This window comes from Ruditapes philippinarum, unplaced genomic scaffold, assembly GCF_026571515.1.
Source record: "Ruditapes philippinarum isolate M1 unplaced genomic scaffold, ASM2657151v2 ctg4650_1_1_1_1, whole genome shotgun sequence".
In the NCBI taxonomy this organism is placed as follows: domain Eukaryota; kingdom Metazoa; phylum Mollusca; class Bivalvia; order Venerida; family Veneridae; genus Ruditapes; species Ruditapes philippinarum.
Genome location: NW_026851620.1, coordinates 69,299 through 96,324, shown reverse-complemented (window position 1 = coordinate 96,324; position 27,026 = coordinate 69,299). Strand labels below are relative to the sequence as shown.

The following is a 27,026-nucleotide window of genomic DNA, read 5'->3' as shown; positions in this document are numbered from 1 at the left end:
AGTTATGTGTGGTGTTAAAGAAAACTCGGAATCAATATATAAGCTTATATTCATACAAAGCTTAAAATGTCTTCTAAACAATACATCCTTCTATAAGGGATAACAAGTTTGTACTGTTCAACAATTGTAACTTACCCATTAACAGTAACTAAAGTCTGTCTGAGGCCAAGTTTTCTGAACATTTCTACGACTGTCTCCATGGGAGTTTGGTCTGTTATTGTAACAGGAGCCTGAAAAACACAAATGAGTTTGAACCAAAAAAATAGCATCCAGATTTCATGACTATTTCAACTTCTACTTTCTTATCAGTATCAATTAAAGTAATTTTTCATTAAGTCTTAAATAAATTAAGTCATTAAACTTACCAGATCTAATATTTTTCGGAGTTTTAAAGGAGCAGGTCCTACTGTATTACTGGGGATCTGATTAGAGAAGTAAACTATTGAATCACTGACCACGCCCTCCACGTTCTTACGTGCATTTGCTGAAAAGAAGTTACATAACAGATATTGAGTGTCAAGTATTTATAAAAAATTTAAAGTATTATACTTGTGTATATAGTAGTTTCAATTTGATGTATCACATCACACGTTACAAATACAAATTGTGATAATTTCAATAGATCATACCAAAGTTTAAAATACACCAAAAGGCCCCTATCACAAGTCTGAAGCATCATTATGTTGAGCTTTAAACAATATCATGATTTAGAATAGTGAGGAGACATACTAAATTTAAAAAAACCTGTGTCAGAATAATCATACAGTTTCACTTTAGATAGTTTTTTTTTTTTACAACGAGTCAGCGATACACTGAAGTGTATCAGATTTCAATGTACAGTTTCATTTATAAACCTGTTGCTGGGAGTATAACATATGTATACATGTTTAAAGGTCAAATCGTTTCAGCTAGCAAATATGCGCGTTTTGAGAGAGATTTTACATCAGTAAGAAGAGACATGCTGATAGCGTGTAGCGGTTATTTTTTTATTGGGAAGAGAATTTTGTTGTTTTGAAGAGAATTTTGTTGTTTTGAAGTCAGTTTTGTTGGTTTGTTGAAGTGGTTGAATATAATTGTGGTGATCTTAATTGATCAGGGTTTATTGGTTGTAATTAGTTGTTTTGGTTGTTGAGTTATATCTATTTGTGAAGATATAATTGGTTGATATTGGTTGAATGTTTGGTATTGTCAAGATTTGTTAGTTGCTGCTTTGTTTTGAGGATATATGTAAATATTGGGTGCTTTAGTTTGCTTTTCTGATGCTGATTAGATTGTGTGAAGTTAATATTGTTGGATGAATGTTTGTGGTTTATACTGTATCTTAGAGTTGTAAAAATAATCATTTTTGTGTTCTTCATTTTGTGGTGATTTTTTTTGTTTTGTTTGATCATAAGTTGTTTAGAGCTTGGGCTCGCCAGGTGTCTAGTATTGTTTCGTATAAAAGACGTATACGTGAAAAGATATTTCGTATAAGTGGCTGATAAATGATGTGTGTTTGTTTTGGGTGAAAATAATGATCAGAGTTCTTTGTTTTGGGTGTAAATAATAGTCGGAGTTTGTTGATTAAATGTATATATTGATTTGAGATAGAAAAAGATAAAAATACCTAAAAAAATAGTGTTAACTAAACAATTACATGCTAGTTTACCAACTGAGAATATTTCACTTTTATGTCAGGCGGTGCTGCCCAGCCTCCATATCATGAAAATTGGTTCTAGTATTTATTACTAAATCTTTTCTTAGATTAAATAACATCAAGGCAGACATTTCTCCTGACAACCTGACAGTGATTTTAACAAAGTTGGTATGATTAAAAATCGATTGAAATAAAAAAAACAATTAAAAGTTTATTACGAGGGATGTCCGGAAAGTTCATATACTTCTTCATTTTTTATTATATAACAATACATACATTGTACAAATTTTGTCAGCAAAAATATACATATCAAGCGAACACATTTATAAAAAATTACTGAGTTGTGACTTACGTTTGTATTTTTACAGCATTTACATACAACATATAGACATCGTCATGGAGCACTTTGACAACGTCAACGGCGTCAATTTAATTTCATGTTTATCCACAATTCAATTTCTTCCGATTTAAACAGCCACGGAACCTGCCTGGCGTATGCTTTATACATGTTATGTTCCCTTGCTATTACTTTATGAATTTCATATACTACATTTAAAAAAAAACAACAAAGGTGTCACTGGTTCCCATACAGTGTGTGAAATGTCTGTCTTTTTCAAAGATTGTTGTAACGCAATCTACGACATTTCGGCCATGCTACTTTTGGTCGTCTGATACGTTTCTTATACAAAATACTGTCATCACCGTTTCTTAATCGTGTTTGACAATTAAACACAAGTTGTCCTTAACAAGTTATGGTTGTTTTTGTTTTTCAAGTAAAGATTATAATCATTTTTAGCGTTACTTTGAAGTTAAATAACATTACGTTGCTCCGTCCTTGCATTTGACGTCATTTTTGCGACACAAAACTAATGCAACTTCATTGCCTATAATCGTCGTTAACAAGTTGTTTCTTTGCGTATGATGTCGAAATTTTCACTAAATATCACGCAATAGTACCCTTTGATGTCACAACATTAAAACAAGAGTTTGCGTTAAAATTACAACATTTAGCCACTTTTTATTCGAGTAGCTATTGCCATGAAATCAAAGTGCTCCGTGAATCGTTGATCATGTTGCCATGGTGATTGGCGATTTGCGAATATAACTTTTATCATGTTTTTTAATTTAGAAATTTGTAGCAGAATTAATACTTAAGCAAAATATTTAATCATCATATAAATAGGACTGCTTATAATAATTTTATAGCCTTGTCTACGAACTTTCCGGACAGCCCTCGTATTTACCTATAGCTAACTGTAGATCTCTTCTGGTTACAAAGCCCACTAGATATTGGGAATCAAGGGAGACCACCACAGGGAAACCATTGTGTTCTGTCTCCTTCAACAATGTTTCTGAAAACAGAGAAACTTTATAGCAATAGGCACAACTAGAATTTTGTCTTTTTTCCGTTTTAATTTGAAAAATTCTAGTCTACAAACTTGTTTTTTACCATTGTAGTTCTACCAAACATTTTTAAACATTTTATTCATCTTTTAACAAATATCTAAAAAAAGTGATCCCTCGGAAGCATTAAAAACAGCAAAATTATATGTAAATTGCAGACTTGGACTGATAAAGTCTGTACATGACAAATATAATGAAAAAGTGTAACATCTCCCAAATCCCCTAGCACAAGCTTGAGCGTACTCAAGATTATGATTAAGCAAAATTTTCTTGCAAAGGTATTAGTCAAGTGTTGTCTGACTGCTTCTGACCAATCAGCTACATTAAATGATTTATAATACAAAAAGCCCGATTGCCGACTACAGCAATGTTTGAGTGAACAGCCTAGCCTGGCTATTACTTAATGACTGTAAAGTCAAGTCATCATAGCTGCAATAACTTACCTATTTCTTCTAGAGACATGCTCTCCTGTGTTATAACACACAGTGGTGGGTCATTTCGTCTGAAAAAATTCAAAACTAGATGTATATATGAATCTTAAGATGCAAGGAATGTAAATTAACTTATAACCAGAGGGCAACAAGTAAATTACTTTGTCCGTGAACATAAACACAAAATAACTAATTTGTAAAGCATTATATTTCCCATTCACACATCCAGATAACCTAGTAAGTAGCCACCCTTAATCAGTTATCAACAATTATTCCAATATTTAAAACATAGCAAAAAACTTGAAAGTACAATACAATTCCTTACACATAATAGGCCATATACGTTCCCATTTTCAACCAACATTAAGTGGTTTGTACCTGCTCTAACCCCTATACTGTGTCGATGTGACATAAAACCCAAAACAAACAAACAAACCTGCTCTAACCCATCCATTCATCAAAAAAAATTATACTCAGAACTTTGCATAAAATATAGCATATTTTAAGCACTAACCATACTAAAAGGTTTTTATCTAGCAACCATAACTTTTGAAGAAATCATGTGACTTAAAGTCATGTTTTTGGTCTAAATGAAAACAATTTTGCCAGCATAATTGGGATTTCAATAAAATCACAGGGTCAACATGTTTTTATCATGTTTACAAAGCACTTCATTCAACATTATGTAACATGTTTATTCTTCATTGAGAAAGTTCAAAGGTCAAGCTTTCTTTTCTAAATGTTTTTCTAAATGCATGTACGTCCTTTTTGCCTAGCTACTGGGTCTGAAACTAGATGACCCATGTATACATATCACTATATCATACAAACATAGCCTTAAACTACAGAAAGCTTAACTCTATAAATGTCAGAATCATATAGAATTAAATAACAAGCAACAAAACAAATGCTGTAACAATTGTGTCAAAATAATAATAACATGTTTTTACTAACTTAACATAATGCAATAAAATAAATGTAAGCATAAAATGGTGAGAATAAAATGAACATGAGTAAAATACAAGCAGTTCATCTATGATGTCTATAATGTAAGTAGCTACAACTTAGACTTAAGTTAAAAAATACAAATTACAAATGTATTTTTTTCATGATAACATGTACTATATGACTTGATCCCATCATATAACAATGAGAGAATATTATCCATAATATCTCAACTGGAAAAGGTGCAAGCATAATAATTCTATATTTTATTTTGATGATGCATACAATTAGGGCAATGGTACACCTTTGAGAGCATATTTCCCCATACATCATAACCATAATTGAACTAGCTATACAATTGTTAATACAAAATCTGAAGCAGGTAAAAAAAAAATGCAGTCTATAAAAACAAATCAATTTTCTAGGCATCATAATCATCAATATCTAAAAACAATGCTGCATTCCATGCAGATAGATTCAGTCAGCATTTAACCCTTTTAAATAGTCCCTGTGTTAATCAAAAAGACTTGCCTATACCATCACTTCAAACAATGGAAGACTGTACTAAGTCTGACAATCCTGGCAGTCTGACCTAAGTCTCATAATGTACATGTACATGTAGGCTTTTGGATTTTATAATATTAGCATTTTGATATTGGCTCCCATTCAATGAACAATGAATAGTTTCTAATTCAATGTAAGGCAAATCTATTTTTGAAATCAGGTAAGGTAAGGGTTAAACACTGTTATGTTGAACATAATCATGATTTTTTTGTTAGGTAAACTACAGAAAAGCATGCTTAACTCTTGTATTGTATTGTTTGGTTTTATTAACCTGTCAATTACATACTGATTACACGGTCGATGCACACAGTATATTAATCTTCGGTAGATGGTCGGTAAGTTCCGTGAGATGTACGCTGTACTTAATTTCTGGACCTTGCAAAGATAGCCATACAGACTGACTAAATCACTGGACCTTGCCAAGTTATTCTGTATGGCTATCTTTGCAAGGTCCAGAAATTAAGTTATTCTGTATGGCTATCTTTGCCAGGTCCATTCAGTAAGGCTATCTTTGCCAGGTCTAGTGATTAAGCCATTATGTATGGCTATTCTGTATGGGTATCTTTGCCAGGACTTGTGATCAAGTCATTCTGTATGGGTATCTTTGCCAGGTTTGATGATTTAGTCATTCTGTTTGATTTGCCAGGTGCAGTGATTAAGTCATTCTGTATGGCTATGTATTCAAGTCCATTTATTCTATATGGCTGTAATAATTCAATGGTCATTTTATGGTTATGTCATTTATAGTCAGGCCCAGTGTTTACGACTGATATAGATAGACCCAAATAATGTACATTTACATTATATTATAAAAACAACTAAAATAACATATGTGCAAGTAAAAAGCATGCTATTATTTGTCATTTATGCACTACTTCTTCAAGCATAACTTCTTGTTTGATTAATAACATGCGGCCAAGCTTTTAAATATATAATGGTCAATGACAAGAAGTCTGTTGAAAAGTGATCATGACAATGTTCAACAAAAACCCAAAGTATTAAAACACAGCAAAGTTGCTATAAACACAACAAAGTGACATTCACAACTAACTTACACTTCGAGACCATAGCGCCAACATCTTTACAATGAAAACAGTGCAATATATACATAACAGATCTTTGGTTTTTCAACAAATATTATTTTGATTTCCTACTTAATGATTTAAACATATTTATTTTTTAAAATTTGATACACAAAATTATATTTATGGTACAAATAAAAAGTTTCATCAAACCTAATTATCTATTAACAGTTTACTTTTGATGGCCCCAAAAAATGATCAAAAATGGATGTTGAAAAAGTCCATGGTAGAAATTAAGGTGGAACAAGGGTGCCATAGTCACAAAATACGCCCGTTTACGAAAGCTTTAGATGGAGATGGGGGCATTATGGATAAGTGTTATCTCCATTATGGATAAGTGTTATCTAGCAAGCAAGTTTTTATTCTTGGCACTGTGTTGTTAAATGAACCTTAAAACAAATCAGTAGGGAAGATATGTACAGGATGTGTGACCTTGACCTTGGTCGCAGGGACCTGAATTTTATGCACGGCACTCAGCCTCACAATGATGAACATTTGTGCCAAATTATATTGAAATCCCTCTATGCATGTGGAAGTTTTGCTCCAGACAAGCGTTTCTCTATGAGCTCTAACTGTGACCTTCACCTTTGACCTAGAGACTTGGTTCATGTGCAGGGCACTACGTCTCATGGTGGTGAACAATTCTATAAAGTAACATTAAAATTCCTCCATGCATGTAGAAAATATGCTCCGGACAACATCTGGATATTTAATCATCTCCAGTGACCTTGACCTTGCAAATATTAACCTAAAATTAAATGTGTCACACCTGTAGTCATGATAGTTACCATTTGTGTGCTACAATCCATCAATAAATGATGACTAAATGGTCCCTATACACATCTTCAAATTTTTATCTGAACTTTGACCTCTATGTGTAACCTTGACTTTGGTCGCAGGGATCTGAATTTTGCGTGCGACACTCAGCCTCACAATGGTGAACATTTGTGCCAAGTTATATTGAAATCCCCCTATGAATTTAGAAGTTTTGCTCCGGACAAGTGTTTTTCAATGAGCTCTAAGTATGACCTTGACCTTTGACCTGGATCATGCATGGAGCAATACATATCATGGTGGTGAACATTTCCATAAAGTATTATAAAAATTCTTCCATACATGTCGGAGATATGCTCCAGACAAAATCTGGATATTTCACCATCTTTAGTGACCTTGACCTTGCATATATTGACCTAAAGAACATGTGTCACAGCCGTAGTCATGATAATGACCATTTGTGTTACAATCCCTCAATAAATGATGATTAAATCGTCCCTATACACATCTTCATATTTTTATCTAAACTTTGACCTCTATGTGTGACCTTGACCTTGGCTGCAGGGACCTGAATTTTGTGCGCGGGACACTCCGCCTCACAATGGTGAACATTTGTGCCAAGTTATATTGAAATCCCTCTATGCATGTGGAAGTTTTGCTCCGGACAAGCGTTTTTCAATGAGCTCTAAGTGTGACCTTGAACTTTAACCGAGAGACCTAGTTCATGTGCGTGACATGGCTTCTCATAATGGTGAACATTTCTATGAAATTTCATTAAAATCCCTCCATGCGTGTAGGAGATATGCTCCAGACAAAATCTGGATATTTCATCATCTTTAGTGACCTTGGCCTTGTATATATTGACCTAAATTATATGTATCACAGCCATAGTCTTGATAATGACCATTTGTGTTACAATCCCTCAATAAATGATGACTAAATGGTCCATATACACATCTTCATATTTTTATCTGAACTTTGACCTCTATGTGTGACCTTGACCTTGGCCGCAAGGACCTGAATCTTGCGCGGGACACTCCGCCTCACAATGGTGAACATTTGTGCCAAGTAATATTGAAATCCCTCTATACATGTGGAAGTTTTGCCCCAGACAAGCATTTTTCAATGAGTGTGACCTTGACCTTTGACCTAGAGACCTGGTTCATGTGCTCGACACTGCTCCTCATAGTGGTGAACATTTCTATGAAGTTTCATTAAAATCCCTCCATACATGTTGGAGAAATGCTCCGGACAAAATTGGACGCCGCCCGCCAGGGGCTTTCCCGTTTTTCAAACGGGCGTATAAAAAGGTAAAGCAAGTTTATCAAGTTATCAAACTAAATCAAAATATAGCTATCAAATTCTCATAACTTTTAAAGTTGCTTTTTGCAAATGTAATATGGAAAGGAAACAACATACATACACATTGTGCATAATTCCTTAATAAAAATCCTTAAAATTCCAATCAACCAATGGAATGTGAAAATTTTCAACTGGTTGCTAAAACAAGAGGGCCAAGATGGCCCTAGATCACTCACCCAGGGTGTCCGTTTGACCCTTGACATGACCCTTTGACCCTTCAAATTTCCAATAAGCCTGATTTGACCCTCAGAATTTTAACTGGAGGGTCAAATATTGTTAAAATCAAGGGGATTTTGCCTTGTAGTCGGTAAAACTTAGTCAAAATGACAGAATTTCATGGCTAGTGAACACCCTGTCACCTGAACCATCAAACTCATCCGAGCAATTACTTAGACAAGCATCCTGATCAAGTTTGATGACAATTGATCAAAAAATGTGACCACAATAGCTTAAACAAGATTTTCCATATTTGGGCAGGGTGACCTAGTTTTTGACCCCAGGCGACCCATATTCATACTTGACCTAAAAATCATCAAAATAAACTTGCAGACCGATTTCCAGGCTATTTGGATAAAAACAGTAGCCACTAGAGTATTAACAAGATTTTTCTTTTTGTTTTAGTTCCTATGACCTAGTTACTCATCCAAGATTACCCATGTTCGAACTCATCCGACAATTACCTAGACAAGCATCCTGACAAAATTTGATGATGATTAAGTCAAAAATGTGACCACTAGAGTGTTAACGAACAAATGTGGACAGACGGCAGACGATGGAAGACGGACGACATTCGACGGACATTCAATGGTCCTTAAAGCACACCCTGAGCTAGCTCAGGGGAGCTAAAAAACAACAGTTTTATACTTTTTGTAAGAGGTTACTTAAGTAGTATGGGTGCCATTTTTATTAGTAAATATGGTATTAACGAATTACAAATGATTCAAATTAGCAAAATTTTTCACTTCAATCTAGCACACAACTTTACCTTCTGTTCTTTAGTAATCTATATTTGTAATTATATACTTAAATGACAGAATCCATAATACCGGTAAATATACATTTTATAATTAATATGAATTTAAAATGAATTTCTGCCATAAACTTCTAATTTCTGGTAGTAAGTTAAGGACCACATTTGAAGCATAATTTATTAGTTATTAAATCTTATAAGTATGGTGCATATAAAAAAAAGGTTACAGAAAAAAATACAACATAAAACTCCAAATCCACATGTATCTTTAAATAAAAGTATTATATCATTATACTTTATAATAACTATTTTTGTTGGGTTTCTAACTTGACAGGTGGAAGAAGACCTTAGTTGGCCTTCTGTGCTTTTAATTCTGGCATGAGCGGGCACCTGAGTAGAATCACCGATGTTCTGTATACAAGCTGGATAGCTTCCTCACGTGAAAGAATCCAAAGACCCAAAGGCAGTATTTGAGCAGTGAGGGGCAAATAGTCCTTAACTAATTAGCCACAGATTTTATTCAAATAAATTATCATAAAGTTCAGAAGACTTTATAGATTACCATACACAAATAAGTAAAATAAAAAAATCTCTGCCAAAAGAAAAACTTGAAGAACATGATATTATATTCTACAATCTTTTAAAGTTTAAGAGTACAGGTATGTACCTTGGAACAAAAACAACCAAATGCTTGCTTTCAAGATTTTTTCTGAAAATAAATTCTATTTTGGAGGCATGCAGTTTTAAAACATACATGTATAAGGTGGTAAAATACACTGAAATTTTCACAAAACTGATGACCAATGTATTATTATGTAACAGGTATTCCATAATCAAACACAAGATATAAAATACAGCATTTATCGTGTTAGGTTTTAGAAATATAAAATTACCTTGGACGCATGACGTCTGCTGCTATTGTAGTATGAGTAAACTCCTCTTTGTTGTCCAGATATGGATAACCATTTAATCGAATATGTGCGTCATAGCTATATCATGTGGTCAAGGACAAATTTTTGCAAATTACATAAAAGATAATATAGAAACAAGAACGTGTTTGTTAAACACAAATGCCCCCGGCTCAGATTCTTGTCAGTAGCAATATTTCAAAAAATGTTTACCCATTCACTAAGTAATGGACAGAAAAATTGCAAAAAATTGTAAACAAAAGTTATATAGCTTGACAAAGTCATGGCATTTTGTAAATATGAAAAATATAAGTTGCCAAGTCATTGCTCTGACTTGTGAAGTTGAAAAATATTCAACTTCTTGCAAGTTATCTTCCTACCAAATATGAAATACATCTGTCATTAAATAAAGGCTGTATGGGCAAAAAAGTAAAAATCTATTTTGAGCACTGGTGACCTAAACCAAACTGACCCCTAACTCTATCCAAAAGAAGAATACAATGTAAGTTATCTTCCTACCAAATATGAAATACATCTGTCAATAAATAAAGGCTGTATGGGCAAAAGTGTAAAAATCTATTTTTAGCACTGGTGACCTTAACCAAACTGACCCCTAACTCTATCCAAAAGAAGAATACCATGTAAGTTATCTTCCTACCAAATATGAAATACATCAGTCAATAAATAAAGGCTGTATTGGCAAAAGTGTAAAAATCTATTTTTAGCACTGGTGACCTTGACCAAACTGACCCCTTACTCCATCAAAAGGAAGAATATCATGCAAGTTATCTTCCTACCAAATATGAAATACATCTGTCAATAAATAAAAGCTGTATGGGCAAAAGTGTAAAAATCTATTTAATCTATTTTTAGCACAAGTGAACTTGACCCACTGATCCCTACCCCAATCAAAAGGATGAACACCATGCAAGTTATCTTCCTACCAAATATTAAATATATCTGTCACTTAATAAAGGCTGTATGAGCAAATGTGTAAAAATCTATTTTTAGCACTGGTGACCTTGACCCAACTGACCACTAACTCCATCAAAGTTTATGTTTCTATCAATTATAAATAACATCTGTCTATAGAATAAGGTCAATACACCTGTAAAAATGTAAAAATCTATTTTTAACATTGGTGACCTTGACATTGTTAACATTGACCTTGACCCAAATGACCCCTTACTACACCCAAAGAAGGAGGATTGTATTAAACTAAGACATCACATAAAATATAAAGGCTGTATGAGCAAAAATGTTTATATTTATTTTTTAAACCAGTGACCTTGACCTTGACCCTAGAGACCGCTTACTCCACAAAAAATTAGAGGACCATCAAAGGTATCCACCTACTAAATATGAAAGATATCATTAAAGAAATTAAGCAATTAGGAGAAATTAAAGATAAATCCAACTTGCCGAAATAGGTTATTAAAAGTGAAAAAATGGAAATAACTGGGAAATATGGATGACACAGTTATATAACTTGGCAATATCATGTACTTTGTATTGATAAGTAAGTGTGGAAATTATAAAGCCATTAGTATAGATAGAACTTAAGATATTTCCAACTTGCCGTTTTAGGTTAACCATTATTCATTTTCTAAGTGCTGAAAAGGGCAAAAACTTGGTAAATATGAAAGCCAGAGTTATGTAACTTGCCCAGATCATGTACTTTGTATTGATTAGTAAGTGTGTAAACTTAGAAGCCATTGGTACAGGTAGAACTTAATAAAAATATTTACAGTGGAATTGCATTTGATGCCGAGTATAAAGAAATATATAACTTTCAGAGCAAAGTATGATCTAAATCACAATGTCTCCATTAGAGGTCTTTCAGTTGTACAAGTGATAGTTTCCAGTTGTAGCATTTGGCATATTGCCAAGTTTTATATTGTTCTTTTAATACATTGTCTTGCTGCATACAAAATAACATAAAGCTGCAAGGGTCTTCCACATGACCAAGCCCAATACCCGACCATTGACCTGTCTAACACTAGGGCGCTTAGGGCGCTACTAAACTACACTATCCCTGTAGCACACTGTCAGAACAGAGAAATAAAAACTACAAAATCGAGATCAATGTAAGTTGACAAACATTCTCAAGTTAAAGGATACATTCCTTGTTTACCTAAAGCATCCCCCACCCACTTGCTTGCCATAGTGGCGAGCATGAGGGGTACAATATACTGAAGTCCTCCTGTCAGCTCAAACATTATCACCACCAATGACACTGAAATGGATTTACAAACATAATAATCATATAATAACTAAGATAATGAGATATAACTTTTCTCCATTATACAAATAAATAATAATAAATAAACACATACAGAGCACTCTTCATTTCCTTATCCTGCTGAATGGTTGTTATGACTTTGGCCTGCTTTTGAATCTTGTACAGCCCCTATCAAACTTATAAGATTTCATTATCAAACAAGAGCACCGCTAGGCGGAGCATTATATGCCCGAAAGTGTTTTTTTTTTAGTAAGGATGAAGCATTTGTAAGACATGGGAATTAGCTGTTCATCCTATAAAAAATTTTACAGATGTAGGTTGATAAATACTTAAGTTATTAATAATGACCTTAACCTTTGACCTTGTGACCCCAAAATCAATAGGGGTCTTCTACCTTATATGGACTCATCCTAAGAAATTTGAATATTGTGGGCCAAATGGAACTTCAGATATGCTCCGGAAACTGTTTTCAATTTTAAGGTAATAGTGACTTTGACCTTGTAACCCCAAAATCAATAGGGGTCTTCTACCTAATATGGACAATCATCCTATGAAGTTTGAATAAAGTGGGCCAAATAGAACTTATGTTATGCTCCAGAAACTGTTTTCAGTATCAAGGTGATAGTGACCTTGACCTTTTGACCCCAAAATCAATAGGGGTCTTCTACCCAATATGGACAATCATCCTAAGAAATTTGAATATTGTGGGCCAAATGGAACTTTAGATATGATCCAGAAACTGTTTTCAATTTTAAGGTAATAGTGACTTTGACCTTTTGACCCCAAAATCAATAGGGGTCTTCTACCCAATATGGACAATCATCCTATGAAGTTTGAACATTGTGGGCCAAATGGAACTTAAGTTATGCTCCGGAAAACAAATTGCTTACCGACGAAAACTTTTTTCAGTTTTAAGGTAAAAGTGACCTTGACCTTTGGACACCAAAATCAATAGGGGTTTTCTACCCAATATGGACAATCATCCTATGAAGGTTGAACATTGTGGGCCAAATAGAACTTAAGTTATGCTCCGAAAACCAAATTGCTAATGGACGGAAAATTGCTAACGGACTGAGCCTGTTTTCAGTTTTAAGGTAATAGTGACCTTGATCTTGTAACCCCAAAATCAATAGGGGTCTTCTACCTAATATGGACAATCATCCTATGAAGTTTGAATAAAGTGCGCCAAATAGAACTTATGTTATGCTCCAGAAACTGTTTTCAGTACCAAGGTAATAGTGACCTTGACCTTTGACCTTTTAACCACAAAATCAATAGGGGTCTTCTACCTAATATGGACAATCATCCTATGAAGTTTGAACATTGTGGGCCAAATGGAACTTAAGTTATTCTCCGGAAACCAAATTTCTAACAGACGGAAACTGTTTTCAGTTTTAAGGTAATAGTGACCTTGACCTTTGACCTTTTGACCCCAAAATCAATAGGGGGTCTTCTACCCAATATGGACAATCATGCTATGAAGTTGAACATTGTGGGCCAAATAGAAACTTAAGTTATGCTCCGGAAACCAAATTGCTAACGGACGGAAAATTGCTAATGGACGGAAACTGTTTTAAGGTAAAAGTGACCTTGACCTTTAACCTTTTGACCCCAAAATCAATAGGGGTCTTCTTCCCAATATAGACAATCATCCTATGAAGTTTGAACATTGTGGGTCAAATAGAATTTAAGTTATGCTCCGGAAACCAAATTGCTAACGGGACGGACGGACAGACGGACGCCAGGGGGTATAACATAATATGCCCTTTCGGGCATAATAAAAACAAGCACAGGTTGAACCAGGTGATGCTCCCTGAGTTAGTTTTGGTCCCAGAAAACTATGAAAAAATGAACAAAGGGCAAAAACTCCAAAATCAGACAAAAACAGAGTTATGGTTCTTTGCACTGCACTTTTTATTCAATGAGATTTATCTACCTATTAAGTTTTGTGTTGATATCTCTTATAGTTTCAGAGTTATGTCCCGGGTAAAGTTCAAAGTGTAAAAACGAACAAAGGGCAAGGCCTGTGTTTAGGGTCTTTAGCACTGCACTTCTATACAATGAGATCTATCTACCTACAAACTTCCATGTTGATATCTCTTATAGTTTTAGAGTTATGTCCCTAACAAAGTTCAAGTATAAAAGTGAACAAAGGGCAATAACTCCAATAAAAAGGCAAGACAGAAGTTATGGTTGTTTAGCAATGCATTTTAACACAATGAGATCCATCTACCTACAAAGTTTCATGCTGATATCTCTTACAGTTTTAGAGTAATGTCCTGGACAAAGTTCAAGTATAAAAAATGAACAAAGAGCAAAAACTCCAAAATAAAGCAAGGCAGAGTTATGGTTCTTTAACAATGCACTTCAACACAATAAAGATCTATCTACCTACAAAGTTTCATGTTGATATCTCTTATAGATTTAGAGAAATGTCCTGGACAAAGTTAAAAGTGTAAAAATGAACAAAGGGCAATAACTCCAAAATAAGGCAAGGCAGAGTTATGGTTCTTTAGCACTACACTTCTACTCAATGAGATCTACCAACCTACAAAGTTTCATGTTGATTTCTCTTATAGTTTGTAAAAAATGTAAAAATGAACAATTTGTTTGTTTGCTTCAGTTTACACCTTTTCTCAACAGTATTTCAGTCATATAGGCGGGTAGTTTCCTAACCATCGTTCCTGGAGAGTTACACCAGTACTAGACTACCTTCCTCCGCGCTAAACTACCAAAGCATCTCCTGGGGATCGAACCCACGCCAGAGAGGTAACTGGATTAGAAGTCATCGACTCTAACCCCTGGACCACGAAGGCAGTTAAAAAAAAATTAAACAAAGGGCAATTATTTAAAAATAAGGCAAGGCAGAGTTCCTGTTTTTGAGCACTGCAGATCTACACAATGAGATCTATCTACCTACAAAGTTTCATGTTGATATCTCTTATACTTTTAGAGTTATGACCAGGACAAAGTTCAAAGTGAAAAAAATAAACAAAGGGCAATAATTCAAAAATTAGGCAAGGCAGAATTACGGTTCTTGTTCACTGCACACTTTCTCAAATGAGATCTATCTACCTACAATGTTTTCATGTTGATACCCCTTATAGTTTTAGAGTTATGTCCCAGACAATGTTCAAAGTGTAAAAATAAATAAAGGGTAATTATTCAAAAATTAGGCAAGGCAGAGTTACGGTTTTTGTGCACATCTACTCAATGAGATCTATCTACCTACAAAGTTTCATGTTGATACCCTTTGTTGTTTCAAAGTTATGTCCCGGACAAGAATAGCGGACGGGTGGATGTACATACAAAATAGTACTTATGTGACTTTTCCTTTGATAATGTCAAACAAGGCTTAAAAAAGACACACAAGTAAAAACGGAATGAATAGGATCAAAGGAACTGTACTGTTACAGATGGATAGACAAAGCAGCGACTATATGCTCACCATTCGGGAAGCATAATTTAGATTGTTGTCTATTACTGCTAAACACATGCAAAGAACCAACTTATCAGTGATACTAAGCCAGGTTTGGCCTGTTAATTTTAATACCAAGTCGAGTAAAAACTCACCTGTCATTCTTGTGACACCACCTAAAGCTGCTGCTGCACCAACCATGGCATATAGTCCTGGAGTTATTGCACAATCCGACTGACACATATTTTTGAACAATGGACTATCTCTGTTAGCTCTGTAATTAAACAGATTTGTAAAATAACAAAAACTTTTATAGGTTAACATACTGAACTACTGAACAAAAGTCAATTAAAGTCAATCAAATTAAATCAGAAGTTAACAATGGGGAATGTTTTAGTTAAATTCTAGAGTCATAGGCCAGTGGCCAAACAATATTGATCGGATCACAAACACATTTCAAGATTGAAAAGCAAATAAATGAGATATGAAGTTGCAAGCAAATGTTGCACAAAACAATGTCATTTTCAGAGTAAATGAATGTTAATTGACAATGCAGAAGTGGTGAATTTTTAGGGTCAAGGTCTTGGTTACCATGGGTAATTTTAGACTTCATATATTACAAAGTTTCTTGTATCATGCCTTAGGCAAATTACTAATACAGAGGGTTTTAGTTATATCTCCTGTTTTAACTAATAATACTTTGATTTTGACTCTGTATTATTTGTTATATTTTTTATGCTTAACAAATCATTTAGGTGAGAATTGCAAAACTGCTGGTTATGTTATAACATTGACCTATGGGGTAGCATCCTTGTTGTCGCCCTCTGTAGGTGATGATGGTGAACCTTTTATTCCAATATAATTAAAAATTTCAGGAGTTAAACAAGAAATGTTGAACGACACATATGCCGCTGATTATCTTAAAAACTATTTATCACAAAATCTTCATATTCCACATACTGATTGGTCATAACTAGAAGATGACCTTATTGATTTAGGGGTAACTAGGTCAAAGGTCAAGGTCACAGGGGCCTTGAATGTCAGAATGGTTTCTGCTTATTATCTCAGAAACTATTAATCACAAAGTCTTCATATTTCTCATATTGAAAAAATAGATGTTTTTTACATTGGACGTTTGACTGTTGTGCTCAGCACATGGTGTCATCATGTTGACCATTTATGCAGCATTATAAATGTTATGGAGTGGACACAAAATGTAATTTTTAACACTTGAACTTAACCTTTGTAGTAGCAACCCCAATTATTGCTCTGCACATCATGTCATAATGGTGATCACTTGTGCCAAGTTATTAAAAAAAATCAGCTTTTCAAAAGTTATGGAGCAGACACAAAAAGTGATATGGATGGTCAGACCAATAGCAGTCATTCCTATAATTCCATCTTGCTTTCCAGGAGGGGATCAAATTTTACCATCTTGAATTGTCAGTAAGCTATAGAGGGGACATGAAAAATAGATGTTTTAACATTGGACCTTTGAGTGTGACCTTGACCTAAAGGGTAGTGATGTGATTGTTGTGCTCTGCACATGGTGTTAAAACTGTGATCATTTCTACCAAGTTATCATTGAAACATTGAAAAGAATTAAATGTTATGGAGTAGACATTTTAATACTTGACCTTTACGTGTGACATTGATCTTTGGGGTAGCAAATTATTGTGCTCTGCTCATGATCACTTGTGGTAAGTTATTTCAAAATATTTTCAGTGGTTTTAAAGTTATGGAGCAGGCACGAAAGTGTAAGGGATCAAAGGACGGACTGACAAACGGAGGCAATTCCTATAATCCCCTCTCTGTTTTGCAGAAGGATATTGATAAATTGACAACTTACATGACTAGTTGTTCCATGCCAATACCAATCAATCTTCCCATAATAGCACCAACTGCCATACTAGGTATGAACAATCCTGATGGTACCTTAAATATACAACAACAATATAGGCATTACAGCAATTGTGTCTACAGATACAACCAAGTGAGCTAACATTCATCACCTGAAATAGATAATCATGAGAAATAACGTTGTAAATTATGTAATATAATAATTTTACCCTAAAAATAACTAACATATTAACAATATTTTCCATACAAAACATTGTATGTTGGAAACATTAGGTTTCAGTCGCTTAGCATGTGTCAAGTTCTGTGTAGCAGCTGTAAAATGATCCCTGTACTTCACATCAAGTGTTACTATATACTTTTCTGGTCCTTTAGGATCATTGATTCTAACACTTGTAAGTGCTGCAAAATGAGTACTACTAAAGCCGGTGCTAGGGGGCATGAGGGATGTCCCACTTTTTCATATTCCCTCATGTACAGACTCAGTCAAATCGAGTCTGTAATTTTCATGTAAATTTTGTTGTGATTTTTGCTTTCGTGGGATCAAACTTTGTCTAGAATTTTAGAGTTTCGAAAATATTTTCAGCATTTTAGAATTTTAGAGATATCTTAAGAAACAGTTGCTTCTAAGGGATCTCCCCCTTTACCAGACTTTTATATGATTTAGTTTGATTCATGTGTATGATCATATAACATCTATCTCCTTTAAATGATTTTATTATTTTGGCAGGATTTTGTTGGTTTTTTGTTTGTTTTCCTTTGGGTTTTTTCCTTTGTTATTTTGTTTTTGCGTGTGCTTATTTGAAATTGACTATTTTGGGATTGGGAATTAAAAAAACTGTCCTTTATGTAACTCCAAGTGATAGGAACGAAAAACTTCCTAAAAATGTTTGCTTGATTTATAAAGGTATAAATGGATGCAATTTCTTATACAGGAGCCCCAAGATAAACATCTATATCATATTTACAATGTAAACAATATGTAACATGGTTCCCAATATCACCATCTTGATAAACACCTATTATCAATATTTCAAAGTTTGCGTCCTTAAAAATGACATCTATCATATGACTTGTTTGATAAAATATTATCAGTAGATGTACCACTTCATAAACAGTCATTATCAGATGTAACTGAAATGTTATCATACATGTATAAAACTTTAAATACAGTCCAAACAACTTTATTTTTAGCTCTGGTGGCCATTTTGTGCAGCTAAGCGAAACGTACCAGTATTGTGCACAACAAGGGATGGTACTGATCACTCCTGTGAAGTTTGGTTAAAATCCCACCAGTAGTTTGACCTGTGAATGCCGGACAAGATTTTTTTCTATTTTTAGCTCTGGCTGCTATTTTGTGCAGCCAAGCAGAATATGCCGGTATTGTGTTCAACTAGGGATGGAACTGATCACTCCTGTAAAGTTTGGTTGAACGCCCACCTGCTGTTTGACCTGTGAAGGGCGGACAAGCTAAATGTGGCGGACAAGCTAAATGTGAACTGGACAGACAGACGGATGTACTTACGAAATGGTTCTTATGTGACTTTTCTTTGATCTTTTAAGCCATTTTAGTCACAAAAGGCCTAAAAAAAGGCACACAAGTAAAAATGGAATGAATAGGATCAAAGGAAATGTACCGTTACCCATTGTTCTCCAAGTCAGACAAGTACCTCTGGGTTTGTATGGAAGGACAGGCGGACGGCGAAGGCAAAAACAATATGTCTCCCAAAAAATTTGGGAGAAATAATAATCGATGGGTTCAGATAATCGAAATCGGAATATTGTGAATAGACAAAAACAACTCCACTTTGGCCAATCATAGCAAAACTACCGTTTACAACACACTTGTTTCCTGCAATCAATTGAGAAAATAAGATATTAAAGAAAAGATGCTTAAAAATGATTTTTTATTGGCATTGGAGACATAAATACTTTCATTTTATTGTACATTATGTCGTTTGTTTCGTGAAAAAGCCTTGATAATGGCCGTGTTGTCACTACAGTATTTACGGTTAAACTCTGGTATTTTCAATTAGGGCAAAGGCTCTCATGTAACAATACAAATAATGAAAAAAAAATCTGATGTTTCACATTCACCCATAGAGTATGTATGAAAATTATCGTTGTCATCTTCGAGAAATAACAGTAACAACATCGGACACGGTGCATAGCTTTTCATTTTTGGTAATTAAAGTTAATTAAAGGACACCCAAAGCGTAATTATCAAGATTGTCTCAATACACGCATGAATGTTGAAAATGTTTCACAATTCGAATGATCAGCGAGTGGATCTGCGCCAATTAGTCTGGCTTCGAATAATAGGTGTGAAATTGTTTCATAATTGTATTATCGGGACCAAAATTTTACTTTGAAAATAATAGGAGATATTCGGATAATGCATTTCAATTTTACATTGATTTATATAGAGATAAAAACGGGACCGCCAATCTAGTTGGGATAATGCCTGGTATTTGAACAAGAGCGATCAGTAATCACATGTGTCGCCTCATGATGGCCAATTTCATGTTGGGACAAATTTTGTGACAGACGGACAGACAGACGGACAGTGCACAACTAGACTAACCACTTTGTACTGATCATTCCTGTAAAATTTGGATAAAATTGCACCAGTAGTTTATGAGGAGTAGTCCGGACAAGCTTTTGCGTATCTGGCAACACACAGAAAAAAACACCTTTTTATCAAAGGGCCATAACTCGGCCAAAAATCATTCAATCGGAAAACCCTTGCAATATGCGCAAGGACTTGAGCTACAGATCAATCCTGTAAAGTTTCATTGAAATTGCATAAGTGGTATAAGAGAAGTAGTCTGGACAAACTTTAAAAATAAAAATTATTAAAGGCCATAACTCAAACAAAAATCATTGAACCGGAAAATGCTGACAATATGCACAACTAGACTTGGTACTGATCATTCCTGTAAAGTTTGGATGAAATTGCACCAGTAGTTTATGAGAAGTAGTCCGGACAAGCTTTTGTGTATCTGGCAACACACAGAAAAAGAAACCTTTTTATCAAAAGGGCCATAACTCGGCCAAAATCATCAACCGGAAAACCCGTGCAATATGCGCAAGGACTTGAGCTACAGATCAATCCTGTAAAGTTTCATTGAAATTGCATTAGTGGTATAAGAGAAGTAGTCCGGACAAACTTTAAAATTAAAAATTATTAAAGGGCCATAACTCTGACAAAAATCATTGAACCGGAAAATCCTGACAATATGCACAACTAGACTTGGTACTGATCATTCCTGTAAAGTTTTGATGAATTTGCACCAGTAGTTTATGAGGAGTAGTCCGGACAAGTTTTGTGACGGACGGACGGACGGACGGACAGACGGACAGACAGACAGACAGACAGACAGACGACGGAGAAGTGATCCCTATATGTCGCCACTACTCCGTAGAGGCGACACAATAAAAGGTTGTTGAATAACCGGGGTCGGACTGTAGTAGTATGTTACCAGTGAAAAGATTTTACCAATATAGCATACTTTTGTAACATTTAGCTTACAAAATAACTCAGCATACATTTTCATTTCAAAGTTGAATCACCCTTACATTATAAATGTAATGTACTGCCGTAAGCCTAAATTTCCTAGAACTGAAAGCAATTAGCCTTAGTCACTGTTTTCCGCAGACCAACTTAAAAATTTACATCTTGACATCCCTCTAAAATTGATAACAGACAGCTCCAAGTATAAAAGCTGGTCAAGTTAATTGATTAAGTTCATCAGATAACATAATATCATAATGACTATGTAACTTGTTATCTTCATTATTTAAAAGTACATGTAGTATTGCACTGTGAGTTAAAGGGAAAAATTGATAATCTAATTTTCTTTTTCAACAAAACAAGAATAAAAAACTGTTTAAGTAAACTTTGGAATCAGTTTAAGGTAGGCCATTTCATATTCTATTGTAAAATAATCTAGATATGTTGCTTTATTATATTTTCTTTTTAACTCTTTTATCTGAACTATCAAAACTACATCTTCTTCAACTTCATGAATAAACTAAGAAAACACGACCATAAGTGTATAACTGTAAACATATTTTCAGTCAGATTGAGTACATATGTCATAAGATACAAATATCTAAAATTTAACAGTGACAATTTAATTTCACAATTATTTCAAATAAAAGAATCTACCAAAAAATAACAGTAATGTGATTGTATCAAAATAAAACAATAAAAATTACAGGCAAAATAGTCATATTTAGTAAAATAGCTAAATCCTGAAATAAGAGTATGTAATTATAAAACTACTATTTTATTTTCAGGAGTCATCAGTGAACTCCAATACTGTATACTACATATGATGACTTTGAAGCTTTATTTTCTTTCATCAAAAATCATTTCTGAAACCAAACATATACCGTACTGCATCTTATACTATATTGTTGTTATTTTGGCACCATGCAAGAAATGTATAGAAAAGATCTGCATTTCATACTTTGACAAATGATTAAACTTCTGTTGTTCAAAAACTGGTAAATGGTTTTGTTTTACTTTTGATTCAGGGAAATCATGGCTGTCCCAGGTAAAAAAGCCACCAAACAATTTTCATCTTCAACAACTTCTATGGGTTCTGATGAAGATCTCAAAGTTTACTGTCAGCCATGTAATCGAGATGGACCTAGACTTCCTGTCCATGGCTATTGTACAAACTGTTCAGAGCATTTGTGTGAAACATGCTTTACCCTCCACAGAAGACACACATTGTCAAGACACCATACTTTACTAGACAAATCCAACATGCCTAAGACTCTGTCACATGCAACACCAAGACAACCAGATAACTTCACAAAACCATGTCCTAAACACAACATTGAGATGATCAAGTTTTACTGCCATGATCATAAGGCTCTACTTTGCAATGTTTGTGTTACACTTGAGCATACAGTAACATCTTGCCATGTCAACTATATACCTGACATTTCAGGCCAAACCATCAATGGCACAGAGTATCAAGATGTATTGAAAGATTTGAACGACATCACTGAGCGATCAAGCAATTTTCTTCAACACATGAAGAAAATGAATGAGTTATCAAACAAGTCTTTGACAGAAGCATTGACAGGCATATTGAAATTCCGAAAAAAAATTAACCAAAGACTAGATGAAATGGAAAGACAAGTCAAAAACACTGTAAAAATCATCCAAGAGGACAATAGCAAGAATTTGAAGACTGTAGAAACAGCAAGTGGAGATGTACTTAAATCATTAAAGTCATCCTCTGATGTCATTAAACATCTCAACACTTCCAAACAAGCCAATGATTTGTTCATGGAACTAAAACATGCACAACAGATGATAAAAAATTATGAACAGAGTGTTTCTAAGCTCTCAGAATTTGAAGTCAAAGAGTATAAGTTAGAACCAAATGAGGTAATATCAAATCTTCTTGCAAAAGAGAAGTCACTGGGAATGCTGAAAGATAGGCTATTATCTCCTGCTTTGAGGTCCAGACAATTTTCACAAATGGATAAAATCGGTATCATAACATCAAAAGACAGACTTGATTGCTGGATATCAGGAATGACTCTCCATACTCCTGATCTTCTTATCATCACAGATTATGCAAACATGGCCATTAAAATAGTTGATATCAGTATAAAGTCTGTACAAGCTTGGCATAACTTTGATAGTAAACCTTATGATGTCACAACAGTTTCACAAAATGATGTTGCTGTCACATTGCCATTTCATCAAACTATTCAGTTCTTTTCTGTTTCTAGAAATAATCTCAGGCAGAAGCATACTCTAAAGGTAGACGGAGAATGTTTTGGTATTAGCTTTCATAAAGATAAAATGGTGGTGTCATATCTCAATCCAGTTAAAGTTGAAATCCTTCTTATCAATGGCACTGTATTACAGTCAATACAAGATGAAAATATTTTCAAAAAACCACTCAATATTACAACAAGTGACAATTGTATCTATGTATCTGATTATTCATTAAAAACAGTTACCAAGTTAAACTGGCAGTGTGAGGTGAGAGGTAAATATGTGTGTAAAGAATCTCCATGTGGCTTGACAATGTCAGATGATGGGACCGTGTTTGTTTGTATAGAAAACCCTACCATAGAAGAGATATCAGGAGACTGTATTAAAGGACAAGTTGTTGTAAAGGATATACAATGGCCTCAAGCTGTCAATTGGTCTGCTGATACATGTACATTGTACACAAGCAGCAGGGTTACTCCAGAATGTGACTTTATAAAACTCTTCAAACTGTCTAAATAATGAAAGAAATTTTTTCTTCAGAGACAGACACGATATTAACAAACATAAAGGCATTAACTTTTGTATGATAGATGGTGCTTATTATTGGTAGTGATTAAGATTAAGAACTGGTGACTGTTATTTATAGTACCTCTGTAAACAATAAACTATTTCTCACTAGAAACAATTACACTATTAAAGTTGCCATCATTCAGATTGGTAAGGCACAAACACCCTTGGTGAGCTTATAACAAGCTTATAACAAGCAGAGTATCACCAACATACTTGCACTATCTAACACAAATTTGAGCTGTGACAGTTATTTAACTGCAACAGTTATTTTTTAAATTTGCACTATCTAACACAAATTTGAGCTGTGACAGTTATTTAACTGCAACAGTTATTTTTTAAACTTGCACTATCTAACACAAATTTGAACTGTGACAGTTATTAAACTGTAACAGTTATTTTTTAAATGATTTTTTTTCTTTTTTGTTAAAAACTTTTACTTCACAAACTGGTGTATCTTTTAACTTCTGGACTGGTGGCATAAACAAACCATTGTCACAATATACATTCAGAGAATAAACTAATATCTAACACAAAATAAATCTGATGAAAATCAGCTCCAATTTAATGCTTTAAGCATAGCATGTGACAAGCAACAACAGGATGTCAACATCTCATGACCTTTCAAGCAGCCAATCATTGACAAGCTTTCACAATTTGAAAGGGATACAATTTCTAATTTAACTGCTTGGAAACCAATATTAAGTATGTAATTTTCATGATTTTGGGAAGAAAGATGTGTTATCCATAAAGCCAGCAGGAAAACTGGCAAAATGATTGTCACATAGTGGTTGAAAAAACTGCAGAGACTATATGTGATTTTTATACTTTATCACTTACTAATTTTAATCTAAGTGTTGAGCATAATTTCGTCAGCTCAACTTCAATCAACCCTTCCCCTGTCAAATGGGCTGTCCAGCCTTTATATTATCTGTCAACAACCATTTCACAATTTTCAGAATCATGAATATAAAGAGAGTAACTATAGCTATCATTAAAAGTTATTAATACACCCAAAAGCAACTTTGACTTTTTTTGAAGAAAAAATTGAACACAACCTATAATTAATGATGTATCAACTATGTACATCGAATTATTTCAATTAATTGCAATCCCAACCAGGATCTTCATATAAACTTGTTATTTACTAAATCTGAGTGTAATATCTCAATCCCAACTTTATCCGAAAATCATTTTTTTATTTTAAGAAACAGTTACCATGACCCCAGGGGGTCCAAATGATATACCAACCGGGGTCTTCCTATAAGCTTGCTATAAACAAAGTTTAATTACAACATCTCATTCCAAACTCTTGTTATTGACAGCCAACCATTTTTCAATTTTTGGTAACAGTGACCTTGACCAAAGGGGTTCCAAAAACAATACCCACCGGGGTTCTTCATATCAGCTTGCTTTAAACCAAGTTTGATTACACTATTTCATTCCTAACTCAAATTATTGTCCAGAAAACATTTTCCTATTTTTAGTAATGGTGACTTTGATATTGACCCCAGGGGTGCAATGCAATACCAACAAGGGTTTCCACATTAGGTTGCTAAATACAAACCACAGACCAACCAACCGTTCTGCAAGCAGACTCCTATATACCCCCATAAACCTTGTTTGTGGAGGTATAATCAACAGAAACTGCAATCAATCATCTTTACATACTGACCAACCATTGTATTTTTTTTATCTATACAGATGCATATTGTCAATAGCTTTACTATATATATGTGTCATGTTTAACAATCATATATTAATTATATAATAAATATTTCCTATCTAAAACCGTGTGCTTCATTTATTTGAATCATAAACTAGAAATGTGTCCATAGGACACAGGTGCCCCCACCGCGCCACTGTTCTGTCAATCTTATGACTCTAGGTCAAATATTTCTTGAAAACTAAAAATCTTTTACCAAGTAAAGGGCAAGAACTTTACAAATACTGAATAAATCCACAAGCAAACCCCAAGGTGCATAAGTACACATGCTGACCTGAACATTCTTGCAAACTTTCAGGCCTACAAGTGTAATACTTTTTGAGCTATGCATGAACAAGTTGAAAATTGCAAATGTATACTACTGTAAGTCAAGGGCGATAACTCTAACAAAACTGAAAAAAATCCACATGCAAAGTCCCAGGTGCATAGCTTCACAGTGATGTGAATCATTATTTCTGTAATTTAGTGATGTTGATCATTATATCTGTAAAGTTGGTTCAAGCACTCAAGGAACAAATAACAACATAATGAAACGGTTTTTACTAAGTCAAGGGAAATAACTCTAAAAATACTAAATAAATCCAGACGAAAATACCGTGGTGCCCAACTACATATGCTGATCAACATTCCTGTACAGTTTCATGACTCTAGGTCAAATACTTTTTAAGTTACATGCGACACAAGTTGAAAATTGCAAAATTTTACTAAGTCAAGGGCAATAACTCTAATAATACTAAAACTATCCAGACGAAAATACCCAGGTGCACAACTATACATGCTGATAAACATTCCTGTACAGTTTCATGACTCTAGGTCAAATACTTTTTGAGTTACATGCGACACAAGTTGAAAATTGCAAAATATTACTAAGTCAAGGGCAATAACTCTAAAAATACTAAAGATATATCCATACAAAAATACCCAGGTGCACAACTATACATGCTGATAAACATTCCTGTACAGTTTCATGACTCTAGGTCAAATACTTTTTGAGTTACATGCGACACAAGTTGAAAATTGCAAAATATTACTAAGTCAAGGGCAATAACTCTAAAAATACTAAAGATATATCCATACAAAAATACCCAGGTGCACAACTACACATGTTGATCAACATTCCTGTAAAGTTTCATGACTCTAGGTCAAATACTTTTTGAGTAACATGCGACACAAAAGAGAACGGACGGATGGACGTCCCTCTAGCCACATAATTACTGTCCTGTGAGTGCGGACGGACGGACAAGGGTAAATCTAAATGCCCGCCACTAAAGTGAGGGCACAAAAATATATGTACAATCAACCAAAGATTTAATTATGTGATTCAATCTTGCCCAATAAAAATTGAGACTACTTTTTCCAGTTTATTTGTTTCAAATTACTTCACACATTTT

The 27,026-nt window shown here is 34.2% G+C and overlaps 2 protein-coding genes across 3 annotated transcripts in view; one reads left to right on the top strand and one right to left on the bottom strand.

The window, feature by feature from the left end:
- Positions 1-96: 96 nt before the first annotated feature.
- The window catches only part of LOC132717193 (H(+)/Cl(-) exchange transporter 4-like), an 83,704-nt gene continuing 56,774 nt past the window's right edge, over positions 97-27,026 (bottom strand). Inside the window, exons 13-21 of one of the 2 annotated variants that reach the window (XM_060700649.1) lie at positions 17,586-17,671; positions 15,892-16,010; positions 12,198-12,312; positions 10,062-10,157; positions 6,036-6,059; positions 3,484-3,542; positions 2,881-2,988; positions 366-484; positions 97-230 (exon numbers count right to left, since the gene is read on the bottom strand). In XM_060700649.1, the coding sequence (XP_060556632.1) occupies positions 132-230; positions 366-484; positions 2,881-2,988; positions 3,484-3,542; positions 6,036-6,059; positions 10,062-10,157; positions 12,198-12,312; positions 15,892-16,010; positions 17,586-17,671 (825 nt within the window). In that variant the 3' untranslated portion in view covers positions 97-131. The remainder of the gene's footprint in view (positions 231-365; positions 485-2,880; positions 2,989-3,483; positions 3,543-6,035; positions 6,060-10,061; positions 10,158-12,197; positions 12,313-15,891; positions 16,011-17,585; positions 17,672-27,026) is intronic. The other variant, XM_060700718.1, reaches the window with a different exon arrangement.
- Positions 21,373-25,031, top strand: LOC132717103 (uncharacterized). The gene is made up of 2 exons (XM_060700538.1): positions 21,373-21,510; positions 22,136-25,031. Exon 2 carries the CDS (start codon positions 22,143-22,145, stop codon positions 23,859-23,861), a length of 1,719 nt encoding a protein of 572 aa, XP_060556521.1. The 5' UTR covers positions 21,373-21,510; positions 22,136-22,142; the 3' UTR covers positions 23,862-25,031.